Here is a 22,027-nt window from a genome sequence, read left to right on the forward strand (position 1 = left end):
CAGCAATCTTCTTAATACAGTAAGTGGGTAGTACACGGGGTTGCAATGAAAAATTTTACTTCACATAGTCATGATCTGACATGAGCACTGCTGAAAAATCCACAGAGGACCCCGACATACAGCTACAGACTGCTGTAGTTAAAACTAAACAACAGAAGAAAATGCTTTATGAAAAATAAGATTAGGTTACCATGTAGACAAGAAAAATAGAAAAGATAGTGAAACTACTTAAACAGGGAATAAGAGTTGAGGTCTGTTTACCATGTTCTCATATAAACAGGTAACTGAAATTTATTTAGTAAGTACAGAAATAACAAAGAATGTTTTTATGACAAAGGGAATAAACAGCTCTGAGCAAGATAAATGTCAGATGGATGTTTTAATTTAGATCACATGCTAACTGCTAATAATTCATGACATGGGGCTATTGTTTAAATAGGTCTCTTCATTTCAGAATACAAACCTGTGTTATTGTTAAGGTTTACATTTTATCAGTCTTATCTTGGTGGCATCTTACTTACCAAATTATGTACAGAAAACCAAACACAATTCATAAAACAGATTAGGGAAAGATCACATCTGTTGATCATCAACTGTAACATCATTTTCTTATTGTTAAATATAGACTTCATATCTTATCCAAGTCTATAAAATACTTAACTTATTGTTACCAGATAAGAGAAATATCATTTGAATAAATGCATTTTTCAAAAGCAATCTGTGGCGTGTTTATGAAGAAACTTTTTGGGGTTTCAGAAAAAGTGGCTTCGAGTTGGAGATTAAGTATTGATTTTATGATTTGGCCAGTCTTTAAAATAAATACTCTTGTAAGTCAGGTTTAAATCTTGTGGTGCCTCATTTTCTTTTTCATTTTTGAGGTCAGGTCAGAGAGCCCTTTTCTCCCTAATCCATTACAATGTGCTGAAGACGGCCACCTGATCAACCACTTAACAAAAATAAAAGTGACACTCAAGGGACTGCTACTCAATGAACAAAGGTTGAACTTACCATCATTTAGTATATATAGTAAGAGCATTATATCATTCTATTAATCATTCTATTATTGATTCTATCAATCAATTCTATTAATCAAAGAAGGGAAGGAAGGAAAGGAACGGAAAGGAAAGGAAAGGCGGATAAGGAAGGAAGGAAGGAAGGCAGTCAGTCAGACAAAAAATCCTGACTTCTGTCTTCAGTGAATTTATAAGTTTAAGGTCTCAAGTCCAACCCTTTTCTTAGAAATGCTACACAAGATGCCCAACTCAGGCATTTACAGAGCTGTGCCTCCTGCATACCTCCCCCTGCACCTTCTAATTTCCTTTTCCTGCTCCATTTTTCTCCAAAGCACTTACTGCTGTCAGACATACTATATATTTTATTGACCTGCTTCTGTTCTGTCTCCTCACCACTAGACTATATGCTCCCAAGGGGCAGAGACTCTTTTGTCAATTTTGTTCACTGGCGTGTATCCAGTGCCTGGAATAGTGTCTGGCACTTAACAGATGCTCAGTAAATATTTAATGAATAAATGACAGGACCATTATTATTTTGTTTTTCTAGACTTCTGGCTTGCATTTTCTAAGATACAACTGCATTTTTTTTCCATCGAGCTTTCTCTTATACACACAACAGCCTGGGTTACAATGTGATTCCACTTATTAGTTGTGATACTGGGTGAGTTATTCATTTCTCCGAACTTCAGCAGAATGAGGATCACAGAAGTATCTGTGGGTTGTTGTGAGAAATAAATGTGAGAATTCACTTGTTTAAACAAGTGTTTAATAAATTTTAGTGCTTATTATTCTTTTTACAACTATTAAATTATTTTCTTCTGTTGCAAACAGCTTACCGATTCTTAAAGTACCTCATAATTAATGAAACTGGGACATTTAGATTCAAGGGCTAAGGTTACATGTGGTTGAGTCTCTTGATCAAAAAAGCTACTTCCTGGGTGGGTTGCTTTCAGGAAGCATTAATCCTCCCCTTGTTCCACACTGTATTTCAATTAGTTGATTATGTTCAGTCTTGTCTGCTACATTGTGTGGTCTTTTAGGGTATGAAATCTCTGTATCCTATCACAAAGCAGGTACTCTATAGACCTTTGTCCAATAGATGAGTTACTGTAAAGAAATGGGACTGATTCCATTATTTGTAGTCCCATCACACGTGCACTTTCATTACTGTTTGAAAATTACATTTCTCAATAGACGGCGTAGATCCAGAGAGCAGGGTAGAGGTTTTAGTGTTGCAGAGTGATGCAGAGCAGTGTGGATGAGAATAAAAGCAATGCCCTGGAATTCAATGATGTACTGTGAATAAAAAAGTGCTGAGAAGACCGATACAAAACCAGTTCTTATTCTCTCGTAAATGGTTCTCTATTTCAATAGCAACGATCTAATTTATGGAAGTGTGACTACCCAGGGAAAAAGTCTAATAAAAAATACTTGATAAAGTTGAAAAGCACAGTTACTAGAAATGAGTACTGTGGAATAGGGAAGAGGCACACACAGCTTGAGGTTTGACAACACATAAGAATCATTGAGTTGTTAGGAAGTCCAAAGGTATGTAACACCACAGCAAAAGTACTTTCAAAGAACTCATTTTAAAAGTCATCCAAATGCAAAATATCTAATAATGCTAAAACCTGTGTTCAAATGATAAAAATGTATGGTGCTTCACACACGGTAGTAAATAGCCATTTGTACCTCCGGAAAAAGAAAGAAGCTTGAGACGGGCATATTTTATGGTTGAATCAGCCATTTAACGCGAAATAAGAGACCAGAGAGAAAAACACCAGTATCACAAGGCTTCTGTGTCTAAAACTCTCACATGCTGTGAGTCCATCCCTTTGAATAATACTTCTCATTAGGAAGGTACTTACATTAGGCCTCAGCTTGGCGGCCAGATCATAGTACTTCTCGGCTGCTTCATTGAGGCTAGCCTGCCTGTTAAAGAAAACAAAAACAAAAACAAAATCGTTTATTTTAAAATTTCAGAGAGGTGAACAGAATCATTATGTAGCAAAATAATATTAACTTTTTAAAGATTACAATCATGCCAATCAAATAATAAGGTGACTGAGAAGAAAAAAGATCAGTAAAAATTGAATGCATACAATGTACTCGTCATGATCTTTAAGGCCCTGTAAATAATATCTCAACCTAATCCTACTCAGTAGGCATTATTTTAAATGTACACATTAGGAATTCGCAATGTTAGTTTCCTTTTCCAAGCTAATGTCCATAGTATGTCACAGGGTTGGGATTCTCCTGCTTCAGTATGATGTCCTAGAAAAGTCTTAACTCTTAAAAATAAACTGTCAAGATTACTATTTAGTTGCTCTTGTTTTATGAAAATACTAAACATTTTCAGGTTTTAGAAAAAAAAAAAAATCTATCTAGAAAGCTACTTTCTTTACAGTCCAGGAGGGGAACTTTCCATTGTGTGTTGTTTATCCAGAAAAAAAAAAAAAAAAAAGGCCAGTCTCTCCCTCTCTTTGCTCTCCCGTCACCAGGGTGGGCACATGATGTAGCCTCAGCTAACGGGATGTTCTTGCTTAGGACTTTGATTCCTGAGCAAATGACAGAAAGATGAGAGGATGGCTAGAATTTGCTCACAGTGACAGTGGTGGAGGCAACAGGGCTATATCCTGGTCAGAGTCTTCCTGTAAAGAACTGCTATTGGATGTCCTGCTTCTTTGCAGGAAGACTCTGGGGCTACTTTATTTCCTGCCAGTTCAAGCTATGTCTTCCAGTCTATAGTGAATTCTGTAGTTCCCACAGCCTTCAAATAGCTACAGTCAGTTTTTCTTAATTACTACCAAATACCATGAGTGGCACAGGTGACTTATACAAATAAGATGCAGACTAAACTTTATAGATAAGTTTGTGCACTGTCTATTCTTGCAATTTACAGCAAACTCCTTGGTTCAGCCAATGGGTTAACAGAAGAAATCAAATCTCTCGAGTCCCAAAGAAGCCCAGCCAAGTAACCATCAAAACATTATGCTTTTTGATCATGCCATGCTGCTTTCTGAAAACCTTCCAAGATGGTAGATAATAAAAGCTAGAAGCTCTTGCAGGTTACACTGTAGTCTGGTGACCATATCTGTGTAGAAAAGAAATGCTATAGAAAAAGAACAAATTCAACTTCAGATAACTATAGTGTGAACAATAGTACTTAAAGCCGTGCGGTCCTGCAGTTAAAATGGAGTCTTCTCTTGAAACTGTGATGTGAAGAACCTTTTGAGACAAGACGATTGCAAAGAGATCAGGAATAAAGAGGAGAAACAAAAATTAGCTTTCTCAATTAGAAAACCACTTCTCTCTTTAAAAGAGAAGGCAAACTAGCCATACCTATAAAATTGAATTTGCACTTTGGTCAAGCCACATAAAAACTATAAAGACATATGGCATGCAACCATATAAACTACAGGAATAAGTGAAGATAACATTTCTCTGGAGAGCAGGACATATTTTTCTAATTTTTAAAGGAAAAATAATTAGAAACACTGCTATTTTTAATGGGGTTATAGAGAAAGTAAAAGTCCTTGACTTAAGACTCTACTGGACTTACAACATGTTACAAAGTGCTGTTGCAATTTATATTCTCATAAATGTTGAAGTTCAATTTCAATATGTCAAGAAAAGTACTTCAGTCTGGTATGAAACAGTAAAAATTCTCTCGCTAGGGTATTTAATGAAGGTTCCCTAAACCAAACTATAGAATCACTTTGGTTCAGATTCATTTGGAAATTTGAACCAGAATTCATTAGGTCATGCCCTGGAAAGGTTTTCTCCAGAGGAAAATAAAAGGCATGGAGTAGGAAATTAGAGTAACTTAATTCTACAAAGAAGTAAGTTACTTTGAAGCCAGATCAACCAATAGATGTTTAACATAGGAAGTATGGTGACCATTAATATTCATCTTTATGGACATTCAGATTCAGGAGGTAGATAAGGATCAAAAAAGAAACTCAGGAATTCACTAGGTAAAATGCCTTTAAAATAATAATCAATGCAATTGAAAAATGTTTTTTTCCCCATAAAAAGGTTATTAGTTTTTCAAGCCTTCACTGTCTTCAGTCTTCTTAATTCCCAAAGGAAATATCTAGTTTAGAAGACTTAGTTTCTTAAGCTAAAAGTAGAATTGATGATATTCTAATGAAATAAGAAAATACAAATAGAATTTATTATATTTGCCATATAACTGTGAAAATTAATTTTGACTCTAGGACTTTTCTTCTAATATTAAACGGATTTTACTGACTACTAGGCACTTATGGCAACACATGGAAAACTGTAGGGAAAAGAGTATGTCAGTTCTACCCACTGAATCTTCCCGTATATCCTCGTTTTACTCTCTACAGAGAAAACTCATGAGGAGCTGTCCAATGTCTACTTTATGACGTAAGCTGTATTGCAAACTCCCCCCTCTGCAAGAAACATCCTGGGAGTACTTAATAAATCTTAATGTAAAAATGAATGAATCATTACTCAGCATTTGAAAACTGAGGAAATTAGCAATATCCTGCCAGTTGCTTAGGGGATTCTAGTAAACACCCTAGAACCTCAACCACTGGATTGTTAGAGACTGATTACAGGACTCAGGTTCCAAAGACTACTGGGATCAAACTATTTAAAGAAGCTGATAAAATATACTTTTCCTGAATACCCATATTTCTTTTCTTTGTTCACTATTTCTTTTCTGAGATAGTAAATTCTCTATGTATCACTTACAAAATTCCATGGATTGATTACTCTATTTTCCAGTTTCAACGATATTATGAATCTATTGCTATTATTGCTATTATTAACCACATTTCAAAGATGGTTAAAATGAGGCTTAGAGAAGCTGACAGTCCCCCAAGGCAACACAGCTGGTAAGTGGTTGAGCTCAGAATCAAGGGCTCTAAAATAAAATATCTGAATCACAGGATCATGCTGCTATCTTTGTGAGCGCCGGATGTATCAGAATGACATGTGGTACATTGCTCTGCGGCAGATGACCACAACAATTCTTACATCAAATACTAAGAAAGCAATAAAACATGCTTCTTGATTATTATGCTTAAAAGCGATGATTTAAAGTAAGGAATGAGATTTGAAAAGGGGAAAATATGAAAAAAAAAAAAGAAAAGGGGAGAATATGGAGAATATTTGCAATGGCAGGTTTTACATCCTTCCAATTCTAACTCCCAAACTGATAGAAGTGAACTTCACCAGACCCAGCTGAGCAGAGGATAGTTTTAAGAAAAAACAGTGAGGGGCTTCCCTGGTGGCGCAGTGGTTGAGAGTCCGCCTGCCGATGCAGGGGACGCGGGTTCGTGCCCTGGTCCGGGAAGATGCCACATGCCGCGGAGCGGCCCGTGAGCCATGGCCGCCGAGCCTGCGCTCCGCAACGGGAGAGGCCACGAATGCACTATAGTATTTTGCCGCATGTACTTCACCGTCTCCCATAAAGGAGCGGAAGAGTAGGAATTCAGGGGAAAGGCAAGGAAATAGGGAATGAGAAAAAGCAAGAAGAGTATTTGGATACTTACTTTCTTACCCCCCAAATCTCCTATTTTGTGGGGCGGTGGTCACAATCAGACAGAGAAGGGGACCGTAAGTTTCCCGCGTGTCCACGTAGAAGACTCAGAAGGTGAGTAAAGGGGAAAGTAGTTGGCCCTGCCAAGAGATCTCCCAGGCCGTATGTAGACAACCTTGTGTTCTGGCCACAATATACTTTACAAAAGCCAGAAATGAGATGGGAAGAAAAATTACTCTTACCAGGAAACTACACTGGGCCCAGATGGGTGACTACCCTCATCTAACATGTCACCCTGAGTCAACATTTTGTCCCTTATCTAAAGAGTAAAGATTAAATCACCATGCCAACCATAGACATCAATTGGAGACTGATACAGTGGCTCCTTTCTTATTAACTCCTGTCCATCACATATTTAAGGCCCTCTCCCTCTGCATATTATCTGTGGCCTCTCAGGGCCACAAAAGGTAAGGAGGTAGAAAAGCCAGATGGTATTTGTAAACTGGATTATGAAGTAAACCTCGACTTCTGAAAAAATCACTGGGTTGCACCGATTATATTTTTAAAGTCTTTAGATTCAGTTTTTCTGCCATCAGTGAAAAAGTAGGTTCAGAGTGAAAACAAATAGTAACAAAAGTCACAAACAAATGTCATCATTTGATTACTACAGAATTCCATTTTTGCACATGGGACTATGAAACTTACATCTGTTAAAAAAATATAGAAATATATTTCATACAGCTAATTCTTCTCTTTGGTATTATTTTATGACATAAAAGTGTCTTTTGGAACACAGGTTTAGGGCCCAATATTCTTACAAGAAAAGATATATAAAAGAAATTTGGGAATCAATTACATTATGAAACAACTTGATATACCCCATTAAATGTTTGAGGAGATTCTGATTAAAAGAATCATTTGCAATTACCTACATTTTTATGTATTCTGTGAGAATTATAAAATTAAAGGTTGGTAAATTTTAAATTACTTCCTTGAAAAAATATAGAAAATAAAAACTCAAGTAGCATTTAGAAGACTCTCTAACTACAATTATTAATGGTTGTGAATTGTCAGTCTTGAATTAAAATTATTTAATATGGATGATAACCACTGTTTGACTCATATGAAAGACAATATTTTATTTAAGTCTTGGTGATCATTTTCAAGGATAACTTATGAGGATTTTTTTTTTTAAGCTAGAGAGCCATTTGTTCCTGTATCATGAAAGTAAGCTGAAACAGTATCTGATGCTTCCTGTGTTCTTGCCGACTTGCTAAACTTACACTTAGCTTTAAGTTACTCAAAGCAGAGGAAAATGTTAATTCTAGTTGATAAACTGTACAGTAGTAATAGAAGTAGAACTGAAATAAACAAGGACGTAAAAATGTATGGAAAGTCTTAAAATAGCAAAACCAGAGTCACATATATGTAAAAATAATGGAGTAGAAAAAAAACCTTGTAATGAAACTCCTAGAATAAATGATTTATGGTCATCAAGGCTTCTTAAATGAAAACTTCTCAACCAAGACATCAAAAATGGCTTCAAGACCTGTAGGCATCTGTCTCAACACTAAATATAAAGGATAGAGAGGCACAGTGGAAATGTAGCAATAACAGAGGAAAGGACTACGCTGATGGTGTAAGTTTTACAAAATGATTCCTTGAAGTTAGATATTTCTTGATGTCCCGTAAGAATTTGAGCCCATTGATTCACGGCCTCAAATCTTTGAGGGCTGCTAAGGACAGGTTAAGCCTATATCTGGAAAGATTACATAATGAAATGTACTGGAAAAATTAAAAGGAAGGAAATGTCTATCGGTAATGTCCACTATAATATTCCTATATAGTAAATTACTACTTATGTCCAAGTGGTAGTGCTTGGGTGGGGAGCAGGGTTTGAGAGGGATGACAAGAGGAAAGGCAAACTAGAACTTGTTTGCAGGAGTGGTCCAAGAACCAACATCATAAGCAACACCTGTGACTTGTTAGAAGAGTAAAACCTCAGGTACCACCCACACATACTAAATCACAACATGTGATGTAACAAGATCCCTGGGTGATTCACAGGAACATTAATGTTGGAAAGGCACAGAGTAGGAAGGTACCTACCTTTAACCTCATCTGCCCCACCCCTTCGCTTTAAAGACCTTACATCCCACTCTAGCCTAGTTGAAATAGGCCACTCTTAACCAAAACTTGGCAGTAATATACAATTTATAAGTAGAAAACCCAATAACTTTTTGAGCGGTCTTCGGTAATTCGGGAAGTGCTAAAGAAGAAAGCGTATTACTTACAGGGTCTTGGAGATATATATATCTCTCCAATATCCAACGTATGTGTGTGTGTGTGTGTGTGTGTGTGTGTGTGTGTGTGTGTGTGTGTGTACATTCACAATCTGCTTTGAGAAAATAATCTGATTTTGTTCCTTTATTCCTTAAGAATGTCTATTTTATGTCATTTCCAGTGAAATTATTGGAGAATGAAAACTGAAAGATAATTTTTTCTCATATATTCACTCTGCTCTCTAGAAATTAGGGAAGCATTGGGAACCAGTTGGTACAGTACAGTTTTGCTTTTCTTACTACCTTAGGAAGCAGTGACAACTTGGGTCCTTAGGCCTGGATAAAAGGAAACTGCACACTTATCTCAGCAGTGTGTCCTTCGTCAGACAATATACCGTGATGGTATGTCTATAAACTTAACGTTCCTTTTACAGTACAAACTTGGAGTTCTCTCTCCTATGACTATATACCTACTTTCTAAAATTTACCACAAAGGGCTAATGTAATAATTCTGGAAGGATCTTACTATTTAGGATTTACACATTTGAAAACCTGTTACTCTCTATAAACCCTTTTTCCATCAGTAAATTCAGGAATCACAGCTTCTAGGTAATCACCCAGTTATAAAGCTATGAGGAAGCCAATGTGACACAGTGAAAACAGTATTATACTTGGCAAGAACATGCTAAGTTTAAATCCCAGCGTTACCAAGTATGGGAAATACCAACTGTCTTCGAGCCTCAGCAACTTCATCTGTAAAACGGGAATATGAGTGTCTATTTCATATATGTGAAATTATAACTAAGAGGGTGACATATACAATGCAAAATACAGTGCTAGGTAGACAGGAGAGATCTGAATAAATGCTACATTTTTTCCTTCATTACCCTGTAAATGGATTTTAAAAAAGAAAATAAAAGAAAACAACAATTTTCCACCAGAGCCCATGAATGCTGTGAATGAGTTAAATTTGTTTTCAGCGCCTCAAGATTTCCTCTCAGGTGTCAAAATCCTTTGTGCGCTTTCTAGCTTCCAGGTCTGGAAGAACGCGGAATAAATCCATTCATACAAAGTGCTTCTAACAGCATAATTGATTCAATACTTTCCTCTCACAACTCTATAGACACAACTCTACTGAGTTTTAGTATTTTAAATTCCTTTGATATTTACCTTTGATGATAACCAATCTGCTTTTTTTTTTAATGCTCTCATCTGGAAATATCCAGTACTTTTTCCGTTTTATTTGACGTACTAAAAATGTCAACACATGTAGTCAACCATTCATTATGTGAGGCCTTCAACATCTGTGATCACCCTCCCTGGAAATATATTTAGTAATTAGCCACAGTGTGCATCCTGTCTTCCCAAACAAGGCAGAAGCCGAAAATTTCCTCATCTTCCAACTTGCTTCCAGCCAAGGTATCGGTACATGACTCAGATTCCATCAATCAGACGCAACCTCAAGAGAATCAAAATCAGAAGTAAGTATAACGGGTAGGCAGCTGCACTCAGAAGACTCATCTTCTGATGAATGTGGTGCTCGTTCTTCTTGGTTCCTTGTGGGTGATGGTGTCAGAGCTCTGGATTCTAAAAGCTGCTGAGCACCAAGGAAAGCTAGGTGGTGGTGGAAATTATTTCTGGCTACGTAGAGCACTCTCAAGCCTATGGGAGAGGCTGTGGGCTATAGAATTCTCTACAATAAAACCTGTTTCTGCTTAAACTGGCAAGAGTGGATTCTCTAGTTTGCAACTAGAAATGGTGACCCATGCAAGAAGACGAGTTTAGGAGTAGATCTATTTTCATTAATTTTGGTTTTAATAATGATGATGAAAGACCTCCATCCTATCTTGGAAATTTTTTCTATTTGTTGATAATTGCTCATCTGAGCTATGTTCTCCTTCAGAAATTTTCTGTTTATATTAACATTTATACAACAGATAAAATTATATATGTATATATGCCATATCTAACTACATACACATAAGTACAGCATAATTATATATACATATTTATATATACAGAGACAAAAGTATCACATATTACATAAACAATACCTATATACTATACAGGTATATATAACTATATATACATAGTTGTATACTATATATAATTATATAAACATATATATATATAAATAAAATTACTAGCGTATATATACTATTCTCAATCTATTCATCAATCTTTTATCCTTTCAGTCATCATTTTCATGTCTTTAGTATTTTTCATTAAGTTCTGGGAAAATATCTATAATTTCTATTTAAATTTCAATCTCTCAATTTTACATTGCCTCCACTGTAGTTATAAACTCAGAGATCCTATTAATTGCTTAATCTTTTCTGATGTTATATGGCTCCTCTTTCCAACTATGTATTTTATTTTCACAGATATATTCTGATCAGTTAGGATAGGATAGATTACACTGCGATAACAGACACATCCTAAATCTCAGTGAATTAAGACAAAATTTACTTTGCATTCATTCATCCTATCCAATGCAGGTGAGAAGGGAAGTTTGTCTCCCTTTGCTTATTTCTGGATCTATTTCCACAGTTTCCAAGTCAGAAAGAGGGAAAAGCACTGACTCTTACAATTTGGGCTCAGAAATAACATACATCACGTTCACACACATTCAACGACCCAATAAGACACAGGAAGGTCTTCAACTTGGAAGAAGGCAGGAAAGTGCAGTCCTATTATGTTTCTTGAAGCGGGAAGGCCAAATATATTTGGTGAACAGCATTAATACTTCTACCCCACACAGTGTTCTTGTGAATCACCTTGACAACAGGAATTAGAAATATTCTAATTCTACAGAAAAAGATCTTTCTCCATTACCGAGAATTAAAATGGATCTGTTAGACATTTCTCCAATTTCAAGCCTCTGGAAGGTCCTAATAAGTTAAAGATTTGCCCCTTGACGGGCTCTTCCAAACTAGTCTCTTCTGGCGGAATGATTTTTCTTTTCCTTTTTCTTTTTGGCTTTCGTGATAAGCAGTTTTTTCCTTATTAATAGATTCTTTGTGTCAATTCATTGGGAATTACCCAAGGAAAGGGAAGTTAAATAAGTATGCTTCAAATTATATCTTGAACTATAACATTTCCTAAATTGATGATTTTGTATATTAGGTCAACCATTGATCCAGCTAACCAAGACACAGCCAGGGAGACATCTGCCCTTTCCCTCCCATCCAACTGATCACCAAACCTTGCCAATTTTGTCTCCTAAATATCTTAGGAAAGAACAGAGCTCTTGAAGGAAAAAAATTAAAATCAAACTCAATTTACAACAATTTGGCTGCCTCAAGGGAAATGTTAGATGTAACACTGAATAAGCAAAATCTTGACAGCTAACCATTTTGATAAGGCTGTATTCAAGGGAAAACCAATAACCTTTTTTATTCTTTTTAGCAAACAAAGTCCTACATGCTCTTGATGAATAAGGAAAGAGGCTGGTGTTCAGTTTGCACAATAGGCATTCAAGAAATTGTTGAATTTGACAGAGCTAAAAAAATAAGTAAAAACATTCATACGGACTGCCACCAAGTTGAATAAGGATATGACCAGGTTGCTGTGGTCATACTCGCAATCAAGATAGGAAGGCGCTGACTGAAGGCAACTTAATGAGGAACGCAGACTGTAGAAAGCTAGAGAGAATGTTCTGAAAAATAAATCCTAAAGATTTCCACGTCGCCAATGTATAACAAAAACTTTCCACTGGTTTCTAGCACTATGGTAACTAAGGAAAAGTTACAAGCTATATATTTAACAAGGACGTTTTTTGTAATGTTCTTATAACGAGTTTCCGAGTTTCCATTGGTAGACCTTGAATTTCAGATACTGATTTAATATATAGCAAAATGCCTTGTTGATGAAAGTATCTATTATGATTAAGATAAATTAGTTTCTAGAAACTTGTGCATTCACATTCTAAATGTTTTATTGTAACTAAAAGCACAGTGTTTTACTCATGAAGAACAAAAAAGTCCTCTTTCCATCACAGCACCTAAACTTGTCATGCAAATTAAAGTATCTTTTAAAAATTATCCTTCTAGGGCTTCCCTGGTGGCGCAGTGGTTGAGAGTCCGCCTGCCGATGAGGGGACACGGGTTCGTGCCCCGGTCCGGGAAGATCCCACATGCAGCGGAGCGGCTGGGCCCGTGAGCCATGGCCGCTGAGCCTGCGCGTCCGGAGCCTGTGCTCCGCAATGGGAGAGGCCACAACAGTGAGAGGCCCGCGTACCGCAGGAAAAAAAAAAAAAAAAAAAAAAAAAATTATCCTTATATTGAAGGTTCCTGCGAACTGGCTACAGTTTATTTTTAAAATATACCAATAGTCTATTGAATCCTGATTTCTCTTTGTAGGTACCTGCTTTAGGAATGCTAAGCATTGATATGGAATGAGGATATTCAACTGAAACCTCAAAGTATACTCTTTCCTCTCAAACAGACTTTGAATTTCTTATCTAAAACTTATTAAAAGCCAAGGAGTAAACCACTAAGATACAGTTACAGTAATAATCTCAAATTATAAATCCAAGGTAATTTACAAAACTTGCTTTAAATATTGGTTCCTGGGGGACAGGGGTAGGCGAGGGTATGTGATTATAAAAGGAGAATACGAAGGATGCTTGTGGTGATGGAAATAGTCTGTATTTTGACTGAGTGATGAATACACTAACCTATACATGTAATAAAAGTGCACAAAACTAAAAACACACAGACACACACAGGGGTACAATAAAACTGGGGAAACCCAATAAAACCAGTGGACTGCATCAATATCAAAATACTGGTTTTGATCCTGTATGGTAGTTCTACAAGATATCACCACTGAGGAAACTGGATAAGTGGTACAGGGATCTCTCTGTATTATTTCTTAACTGCATGCAAATCTACAATGATCTAAAAAAAAAAAAATTTTTTTAATGTTCCTCTACTTTTCTCAAAAAGTCCATGTTTTAAAACCATCCAAATGTGGACCAATTCTCTGCTATTTTTCTTCCCAAGTAAGAGTAATCTACATAATTAGAAACTTGCCCCTAGAAGCCAAGTTCAGAGCCCATAGTGTGAATGTCACCCAAGGAAGCATTTCTGTGGAGATTTAATAGAGTGAAATTCAGGTAACAGCATGTGCGAAGGGGTATACGTATGGCTAACAGAACAAACAATGCTTTTTAAACAACTGTATAAATCATTCGAGTTTCTTAAAAACATCCTCCTTTAATGCATTGACTTTCATTTTGTATCCACACAAAAAACTGTTCATCTGCCTTTTGTTTTTTGTTTTGCTATTACAGTAATTAGCCTTCAAAATAGTCTTTCTGAAAACAGATGCACTAACGGTCTAAAAACATATTTTTTTAACACATAGCAACAGTGCTAATTATAGGGCCATTTTGAGAATTTGACAGGCCTTAAGTATATTTGTATTTGATAATCCTCTCTACTACCAAGCATAATAAAATGTACCTACATGACCCATTCAATATAATTAATACAAAACCACAAATACTGAGATGCAGTTGACTAACTGACATAATGTTTTGTCTTGGAAACATTTAATTAGACAGTTACTAATTTCAATTTTGCAATTTTCCTTTTGTATTTTATGGCCAATAATTTTTGAAGGAAAGACAAAAGGGGCCTGAATAATTTTCAGAGTCCTAAAAGTTCATATACCCTATATACTATGCACATGAACTATAATGAACTAAATAGTCCTGACTCATTTTAACGTGGTTAAGCAGCATAATTCACTTTCAGAATATGGAATAAGGTGACATATAAGGGGAATTCGTATAACTGATTTAATTATATTATATTAATTTAATAAGAATAAAGCTACAGTGTTGGTCTTCTCAGGCCCAGTAGCAAAAACTAACCTGAGCATGTGGGCAGCGTTGAAGACCACATCAAACTCCGTGCTATCCAGTTCAGCCGCTTTTTTTGCCATCTCAGCTGCTTCTATGAGGCGAGCTTCTTCAAGAAGAAATTGACCTGCAAAGCATGAAGTCAAGTGAGCTGAAAATTGGAAAATAATAATCCTGTGAAACAACTATAGAGAAAAACGTAAGAACAGTGGTAAGGGTGATACGAAGCTAAGATTTATGTGCACCGTGCATCTACGTGCTCATTATTTAGTCATACTCTATATACCTTTCCCTTAATTGCAGGGCATTGCAATGTACCTAATCTGGTACATTAACAAATTTTTTTTCTTAAAAATCCCCCAAAGACGATTGAAGCAAGAAATAAAATGAACAAATTTAAAGATATACTACAGATATGTAAAAATGTTTTTAAAAAGTAAAGCAATATAAAAAAGACTACGGGGGAGATTTTAGTTTTCTGATGGTCAAAGAGTTTGGGGATTAAGGCCCTATATTAGTTCTGTTGAATCTACAGCTCGGGTGAAATATATTTCAGTAAGCCACCCATCAACTGGTTTAAACATTAGTTGTTTCACCTATATAAGTCACTATAATCATTATGTTGCATCACTAGTATAAAATGTAATTATTAGCTATAAACCTCTGAGATCCTAAGATGAGAGTTGCTTTGTAGGAAAAAACATATATGACAAATATAACTTGAACTGATTTTAATTATTGGTCCTTTAAAACAGTTTTTGTCTCTGATTCACATTCACAAACAGGGCTACCCATATTAAGATATATTTATTTCTTATATTTAAGTAACACTAAAATTATTGGAAGAACATAGAAAGGTTGGTTTAGCATTAACTTATAGATTGACTAATAAACACGGAAGAATATTAACAAATACAGATTTCTGAGATTACTTTCAGGTCAGCTTTGCAAGGTTAGAATTATTGCAGATAGAGCCACACAATTCTTCAAAACTGTATCTCGGGGCTTCCCTGGTGGCGCAGTGGTTGAGAGTCCGCCTGCCGATGCAGGGGACACGGGTTCGTGCCCCGGTCCGGGAGGATCCTACATGCCGCGGAGCGGCTGGGCCCGTGAGCCATGGCCGCTGAGCCTGCGCGTCCGGAGCCTGTGCTCCGCAATGGGAGAGGCCACAACAGTGAGAGGCCCACGTACCGCAAAAAAAAAAAAAAAAAAAAAAACCTGTATCTCAAGAACTGTTATATGATGCTATCCTAGAATCATATTGTAAAGGCAAAGAAAACAACATAAAAGTTGGGCCCAATTTTAAGGCTGTAAACCTGCAAACAGAGAGAGCAGGCTGCTTTTTCATAGCTAAGGATTTATTAGCAGCAAAAGTAATGATGTTAAGCCTTGTCTGATACAGATAATCAAATGAAAACCAAATCAAGGGAGGACAGAGATATGCAGAAACCACCCCTGCAATTGACAGGCTTATAGAATTGTCTTCTATTTATTATTTCTCTTTGCTTTCAGATTCCTGTTTGCTTAAAGTTCAAGACTTTAACAACATGAAAAATAGTTACAAAAATGATTGCAAGTCCTAGGCATACATGGAAACTGAAAAACTTTAAAAATGGTGGGTCCCTCGCTTAGCATTTATCTACTAAATACTACAAATTGTCTTCTGGTCTAAAAGGACCAGTTCTTAAAATACAGGGGAAGTTTTCTGTTTTAAAGATTTATAATAAACCACAGCCACTGCTTGTACTTAACCGTTTCTAAACTTCAATTGGTAAAGAGTGGTGCGTAAAGATAGGCCTAGGATTTTAATCCTACTTTCAGACCAGGAGTTAGAGATCCTTCAGTTCTTTCTACAAAAAGTTTTACATAACTTTCTTAGTTTGTCACCTAACATTCGGCACCTTTCTCATCTCCCAAAACAAATATAATTGTTGGGTCAGAAAATTTTTAGGAAAACAGAGTTGTAAATGGTTATGTTGATAAACAGAAAGACACATTACTTATGAAATTCATGTAGACCCTAACCCTACAGACATGTTGATATGAGACACAATTTAAAGTATATGAGGTTTTAAAAAAGTAAAACAAAAATTAGACAGTCTTTGGCATGCTGAAAAATTAACATCCCCTCACATATATCTTAGTACAGGATATCAGGCTAAACCCATATTTCAGTTAGCTATACTTATTACAGATTAAAAAAAAAATTAAAGCATAATATTAGGACTTCCCTGGTGGCACAGTGGTGAAGAATCCACCTGCCAGTGCAGGGGACATGGGTTCCATCCCTGGTCTGGGAAGATCTCACATGCCGTGGAGCAACTGAGCCCGTGCGCCACAACTACTGAGCCTGAGTGCCACAGCTACTGCAGCCACGTGCCTAGAGCTCGTGTTCTGCAACAAGAGAAGACACCGCAATGAGAAGCCCGTGCACTGGAACAAAGAGTAGCCCCCATCTGCCGCAACTAGAGAAAGCCTGTGCGCAGCAATGAAGACCCAATGCAGCCAAAAATAAATAAACAAATAAATAGATTAAAAAAAACACATAATATTAATTGCTATCTGTCCTCAAGGCCTATTTACCTAACTAAATGTATTAATAAATATACTACTTATGTGATATTTAAACAAAGGATAATGTAGGAATTTATCAATTGTTCTTTTTCCTTTCTAGACAGCTATTAATCCTGAAATGTATTCTGTATTAACAGTAGGAAAATGCAACGATTAATGGAATAATGAAGGTTATTGTCTTAAAATTTATTACTCCAGATGGTAGAGGGAAAAGGAGATAATATTAGCTCTGGTAAAAAAGAAAGAAGGAAGGGAATGAAATCTGTACTGTCCATACAGAAACAGAGACGGACAGTGCCAAGAAGTCTATGTGATGAAGACAATGATACTCAATGGCCTAAGAGGACAGTTGATATGCAATGTCCAGGGCAAAGCCTTCCAAGGTCTATTAATGCCGAACACATCTCTGTGTTCATCAACAACAAAAAAAGGGTAACATTAACTAATTGTGTAAAATCAAATATACAATTTTTAAACTATTTAAAAACATTTCCTTATGGTTTAGGTACGCTTTGCCACAGAACGCAGACTTCGTAAGCAGCTTCCAAGATCACAAAACTACACGAAACACATAATTTCTGTATTGCAGATGGTGACAGAAAGAATTCCTATACGATCATTTTCTAACAGGAGGATTCAATCATCGTATTAACATTCAGAAAAACAATAACACAGCAAGCATATTAGTAAGGTATTTGCATAATTCCCTGCACTCTGTTCTCGACAGGCCATAGATCTCAATAGTCCAGGGTTAGTGCTTTGCTATGATACAGCCATAAAACATTATGGAATGTGAATCATTTGGTACCTCTTTTTAAAGTGAATTTGAAAATCTGAACCAAAGTTGAAAGTACGTTATTATTATGCTGCTTATATAGTCATCGTTTGTTCGAAAGAGGGCCCAAAATCGATATCTAAATAATTATCCAAAGAGCCTAAATCGATACGTTGTTGGGGGAATAAGAAACAAACAAACAAACAAACAAACAAAAAGATGACCTTAATTGCTCCTCTTCCACCAGCTTCTTCTATTATTGCTCCCGCCAGACCCTGGCTCCAGACTCTGAACTACTTCTGCTTCCCTTAGTGTAACCTGCTGCTTCACATCCCTATTTGTCCTGAACCCTCAGCCTCTAAGGTTTCTCTGCCTTGTCCCACCCCAAGCTCCAGGCCTGTCTTGCCTACCTCTTGGACATCTTTCATTTTTATGCCCTAAAACATTTCCTTCTTGGTGAATCCTGCTTTGACCACTTTCCAATAGTGGTAGAACTGCTTATGATTTAAGTTCACTGTACTATGATTTACCATCTAAACTGGAGTACTTAAAAGAGTGAAAGAGAATGGTATTGTCAACTGTGCTGGAACGAGGGGGAATAAACCAGAATTGTCCCAATACCGCTGCCCACTTACAGCATATGTGACAGGCTGTTGATCTCAATCCTCTTGTCTTGATCACGACTGGGAAGTGAACTGTTTTACACAATAAGGCACTGAATCAGTTTTAGGAGAAGCGATCAATACTGACAAGTGAGCCAGAGGTGCTCTTCACTGAAGAATATAAAGGTCGACAGTTGCGCCCACTAAGACAGAGCCAGATCCTGAAGTTCTGTGGGTAGGAGCTGCTACTGGGGCTCTGAGATTGAGGGTACCTCAGTCTGAGACACAATGGAGCTAGGACACTGTGAGGAGTGAAAGGTATTAGAAAAGGAAAGCAAGAACACTTGGGAAGGGCAGGCACTTTGGGGAGTCCATCCACATTGGTGGATTCTGTAAGACCTGAAAGGTTGCCTTTCCCAGTGGTTCCCCAGCTTTAGGGCATATCACAATCACCTGGAGGACTTGATGAAACCGAGAGCTAGGTCCCATCCCTAGAATTTCAGATGCGGCAGGTCTGGGGCAGAGCCTGTGATTTGCAATTTTAAGAAGTTTCCAACTAAAGCTGATGCTGCCAGTCGGGTGCCCACAGTTTGAGAACCAGTTGCCTTATGGGAACAAGAAAATAAATGTTTTGCACCATACTCGGGACTCCATGTCTGGGATTGGCTACCAGTTAGACTGAACTTTTCTGGAAATCAACTGCATGTGGCACGCCCTTCCTCATATTACAGGCATGATGACCAGGTTACACATACATGTGTAGCTAGAAATACATATTTGTATGAATAAGATATACTCATTACATATGAGTTTACTCTCTCAAACTCGAAATAAGGAGATTTAAGAGTTTTATCCCTCATTTGCAGACTAGATCTCTGAGACATCACTTTTCTTTCAGATATAGTAGACAGACACATTCTTTGTGTTTGATACTTGAGTAGACTTTCAAATAAAGAAACCACAAAAATTTAAGTAAAATACATGTTGTTCTCCGGGGTGTATTGTGCTACCACACTTTATCATTATTTCTTTGGTTTGTAATTTGTCTTACCCAAGTTAATTATTATCATCTTATTTCATTTCTCCAATCAAAGGGAGAAAAAAACAAGATGAGAAACTGTAAAGAAAGAAAGAAAGAAAAAAGACGTCTGAATAGGAAAAAACAAAAGAGGATATAAAAAGAGAAAGCGTTCTCTAGAGGTCCAGATACAAAGAGCGTAAGTCTCCTCACAGGCTAACATGGGAAAAGGGGAAAAGCATTCAACAGTTTTGGATTCAACTGTTTCAGTATTAAAGGGATACCACTTCTTCTCTGGACAATTCTCTAACCGAACAATTTAAATTACTTGGTAGAGTTTTACCAACATATCAATATGACAAGCCTGTGAAGATCAATCTTTCATTAATTCCTGGATTTAAAAAGCTGTCTGAAAGGTAGAAATCCATAAAATTGTAAGCTGGCCTTAAGCCGTAGGCTCAAATACTGCTTAAAAGTTCTGCATATAAACTCCCTAGCTTAGTGGAACTGTCATTTCTTACTAAAATACTATGAAAAATTCACTCTTATGATCAATGCTACTAAATTATGGAGATAAAATGATCTGTAATAAGTGTCATAATGATACAATTCTCTTTAATAAAAAATCATTCATATATAGCTTTAAAAGTGGTCAAAGGCAACTGAAAATCTTACTTATAAAATAACAGCTAGAACATAACACTTGCGTTAAAATAGCTCCCCTTAGAGAGGACATCAGATTAGCAAAATGAATCCAGAATTGTCTTACTTCTACTGATACCACCCTGTCTCAAACTATCTTCTCCCCCGGGATTACAGCAATAACTTCCTAATGGGTCTCCACACTTCTGCCCTTGGTTCTACAGGGTATTCTCAGCACAGCAGTCAAAGAGATCCTGTCAGATCCCGTCATTCTACAGTTGACCCAGGGAAAGTGAAAGTCATCACACGACTACACTGCCTGATATGACCAGCACGGGGCTCTCCCCGCAACCTCTACATCAGTTCTCTGACGTCAACTCCTCTGTCTTCTACTACTCTCCCTCTTGGTTACTTAATTATATTAGCCCCTTGCTGTTCATCCAACACACCAGAGTAACAAAGACCCACGCTCCACAGTCTTTTGCCATTCCCTCTACCTGGAATGCTCTTTCCCCAGATATCACAGTGGCTCACTCTCTTACTTCCTGGCACATGGTGGGGATTTAATAGATACATATTCGATGGCAGGACTGAATTAACTAATCATACTGCTTCATCTTCCAGAGCAAGCTAGGACCTAGTTAGCCCAGGTCACCAGGCACTTGCCTATTCATAGCCTCTCATCTCACAGTGATTTTCAGGGAGGGCTGCAGTGAATGGCCACACATGCTGGGCACTGCACAATTCTCAAGGGTGCCATTCACAATGATGTCTCTGTGAATGTGTCTCTTGGACTTGAGCAACATGGTGGCCGTGGCCATGGTTTTAGAGCTTTGAATTTCCCTCGGAATACAACAAGTGATCCAGACGTCAATTATACCTTCAAAGATATCTTAATTCCAGAACAGTTCAAACTACCTAAGGTGGCTAAAGTTTATTATATTCCATTGTACTATGGAATCACTTGAATGGTTTGGGAAAAGAAGAAACTGTAGGTTAAAGTATCCAACCCAAGATATGTACATTGTGCCTTGTATAAACAAGATATGGGGGATATGAAGATAAATGCAACATTTATCCTTGGAATAGTTCCCATCTAGCAGAGGAAAGAGGAGATTATGGAGATAGTTTAACTATAAAATGGATATAAATTTGAAAAGGGAGGTGTGCAAGGTATCAAGCTAAGTGCATCATTTCTAGATGGAGGTGGATTGTTTGGCTTTGTTCAACTTATGATCAAATTTAAATATACATAAAGGGCACAAGTAAGTGAATTTTTACCAAGTGACTATGGTCATATAATCAGAAGCCAGATCAGGAAAAAGAACATTACTAGTATCCAGAAGTAATCTATACCTGAGGGCTTTCTCCAAAGATTCAGATGACTGGAACAAGGAAAAAGCCACAGTGGAAGGATCTGGGCGGACTGCTTTTGGTGACGTCTAACGATAACAAGAAGAGTGGGTAAAGTGGAGCTGAGGTGAGCCCTTCATGGGCTGCTTCTATTAGGGGAGGTGAGTAATGCATTCCTGGTAAGACAGCGTGGGTGATAACCCAATGGTCAGGATTTAGACCAGCTGTTGAAAAGAGAGTCTGCTGAAGACAGGCTACTTGTTAATGTGTGCTCATTATGCCTGGGAGAAATAAAATTATGGAGGACAATCTTCTCTCTTGCTTCTCGGAAGGGAAGCTTGCTGAATGTCTGAGTGAGGTATGCTCTCACTTTTCAAACCAATC

The 22,027-nt window shown here is 37.1% G+C and overlaps 1 protein-coding gene across 9 annotated transcripts in view; it reads right to left on the reverse strand.

Annotated features, from left to right (window-relative positions):
- TMTC2 (transmembrane O-mannosyltransferase targeting cadherins 2) overlaps nucleotides 1-22,027 on the reverse strand; it is an 847,045-nt gene that overhangs the window by 496,171 nt on the left and 328,847 nt on the right. For 8 of the 9 annotated variants that reach the window (XR_004351770.1, XR_004351769.1, XR_004351771.1 and 5 more), the window contains 2 exons: nucleotides 14,692-14,806; nucleotides 2,882-2,945 (listed from right to left, as the gene is read on the reverse strand). Coding sequence is in view for 6 of the 9 variants with exons in the window: in XM_032645685.1 (XP_032501576.1) it covers nucleotides 2,882-2,945; nucleotides 14,692-14,806 (179 nt within the window). In the remaining 3 variants the exon portion in view is untranslated. Of the gene's footprint in view, nucleotides 1-1,396; nucleotides 1,726-2,881; nucleotides 2,946-14,691; nucleotides 14,807-22,027 lie in introns of those variants that run through there. The other variant, XM_032645689.1, reaches the window with a different exon arrangement.

The sequence above is a fragment of the Phocoena sinus genome, chromosome 10, assembly GCF_008692025.1.
Source record: "Phocoena sinus isolate mPhoSin1 chromosome 10, mPhoSin1.pri, whole genome shotgun sequence".
In the NCBI taxonomy this organism is placed as follows: Eukaryota; Metazoa; Chordata; class Mammalia; order Artiodactyla; family Phocoenidae; genus Phocoena; species Phocoena sinus.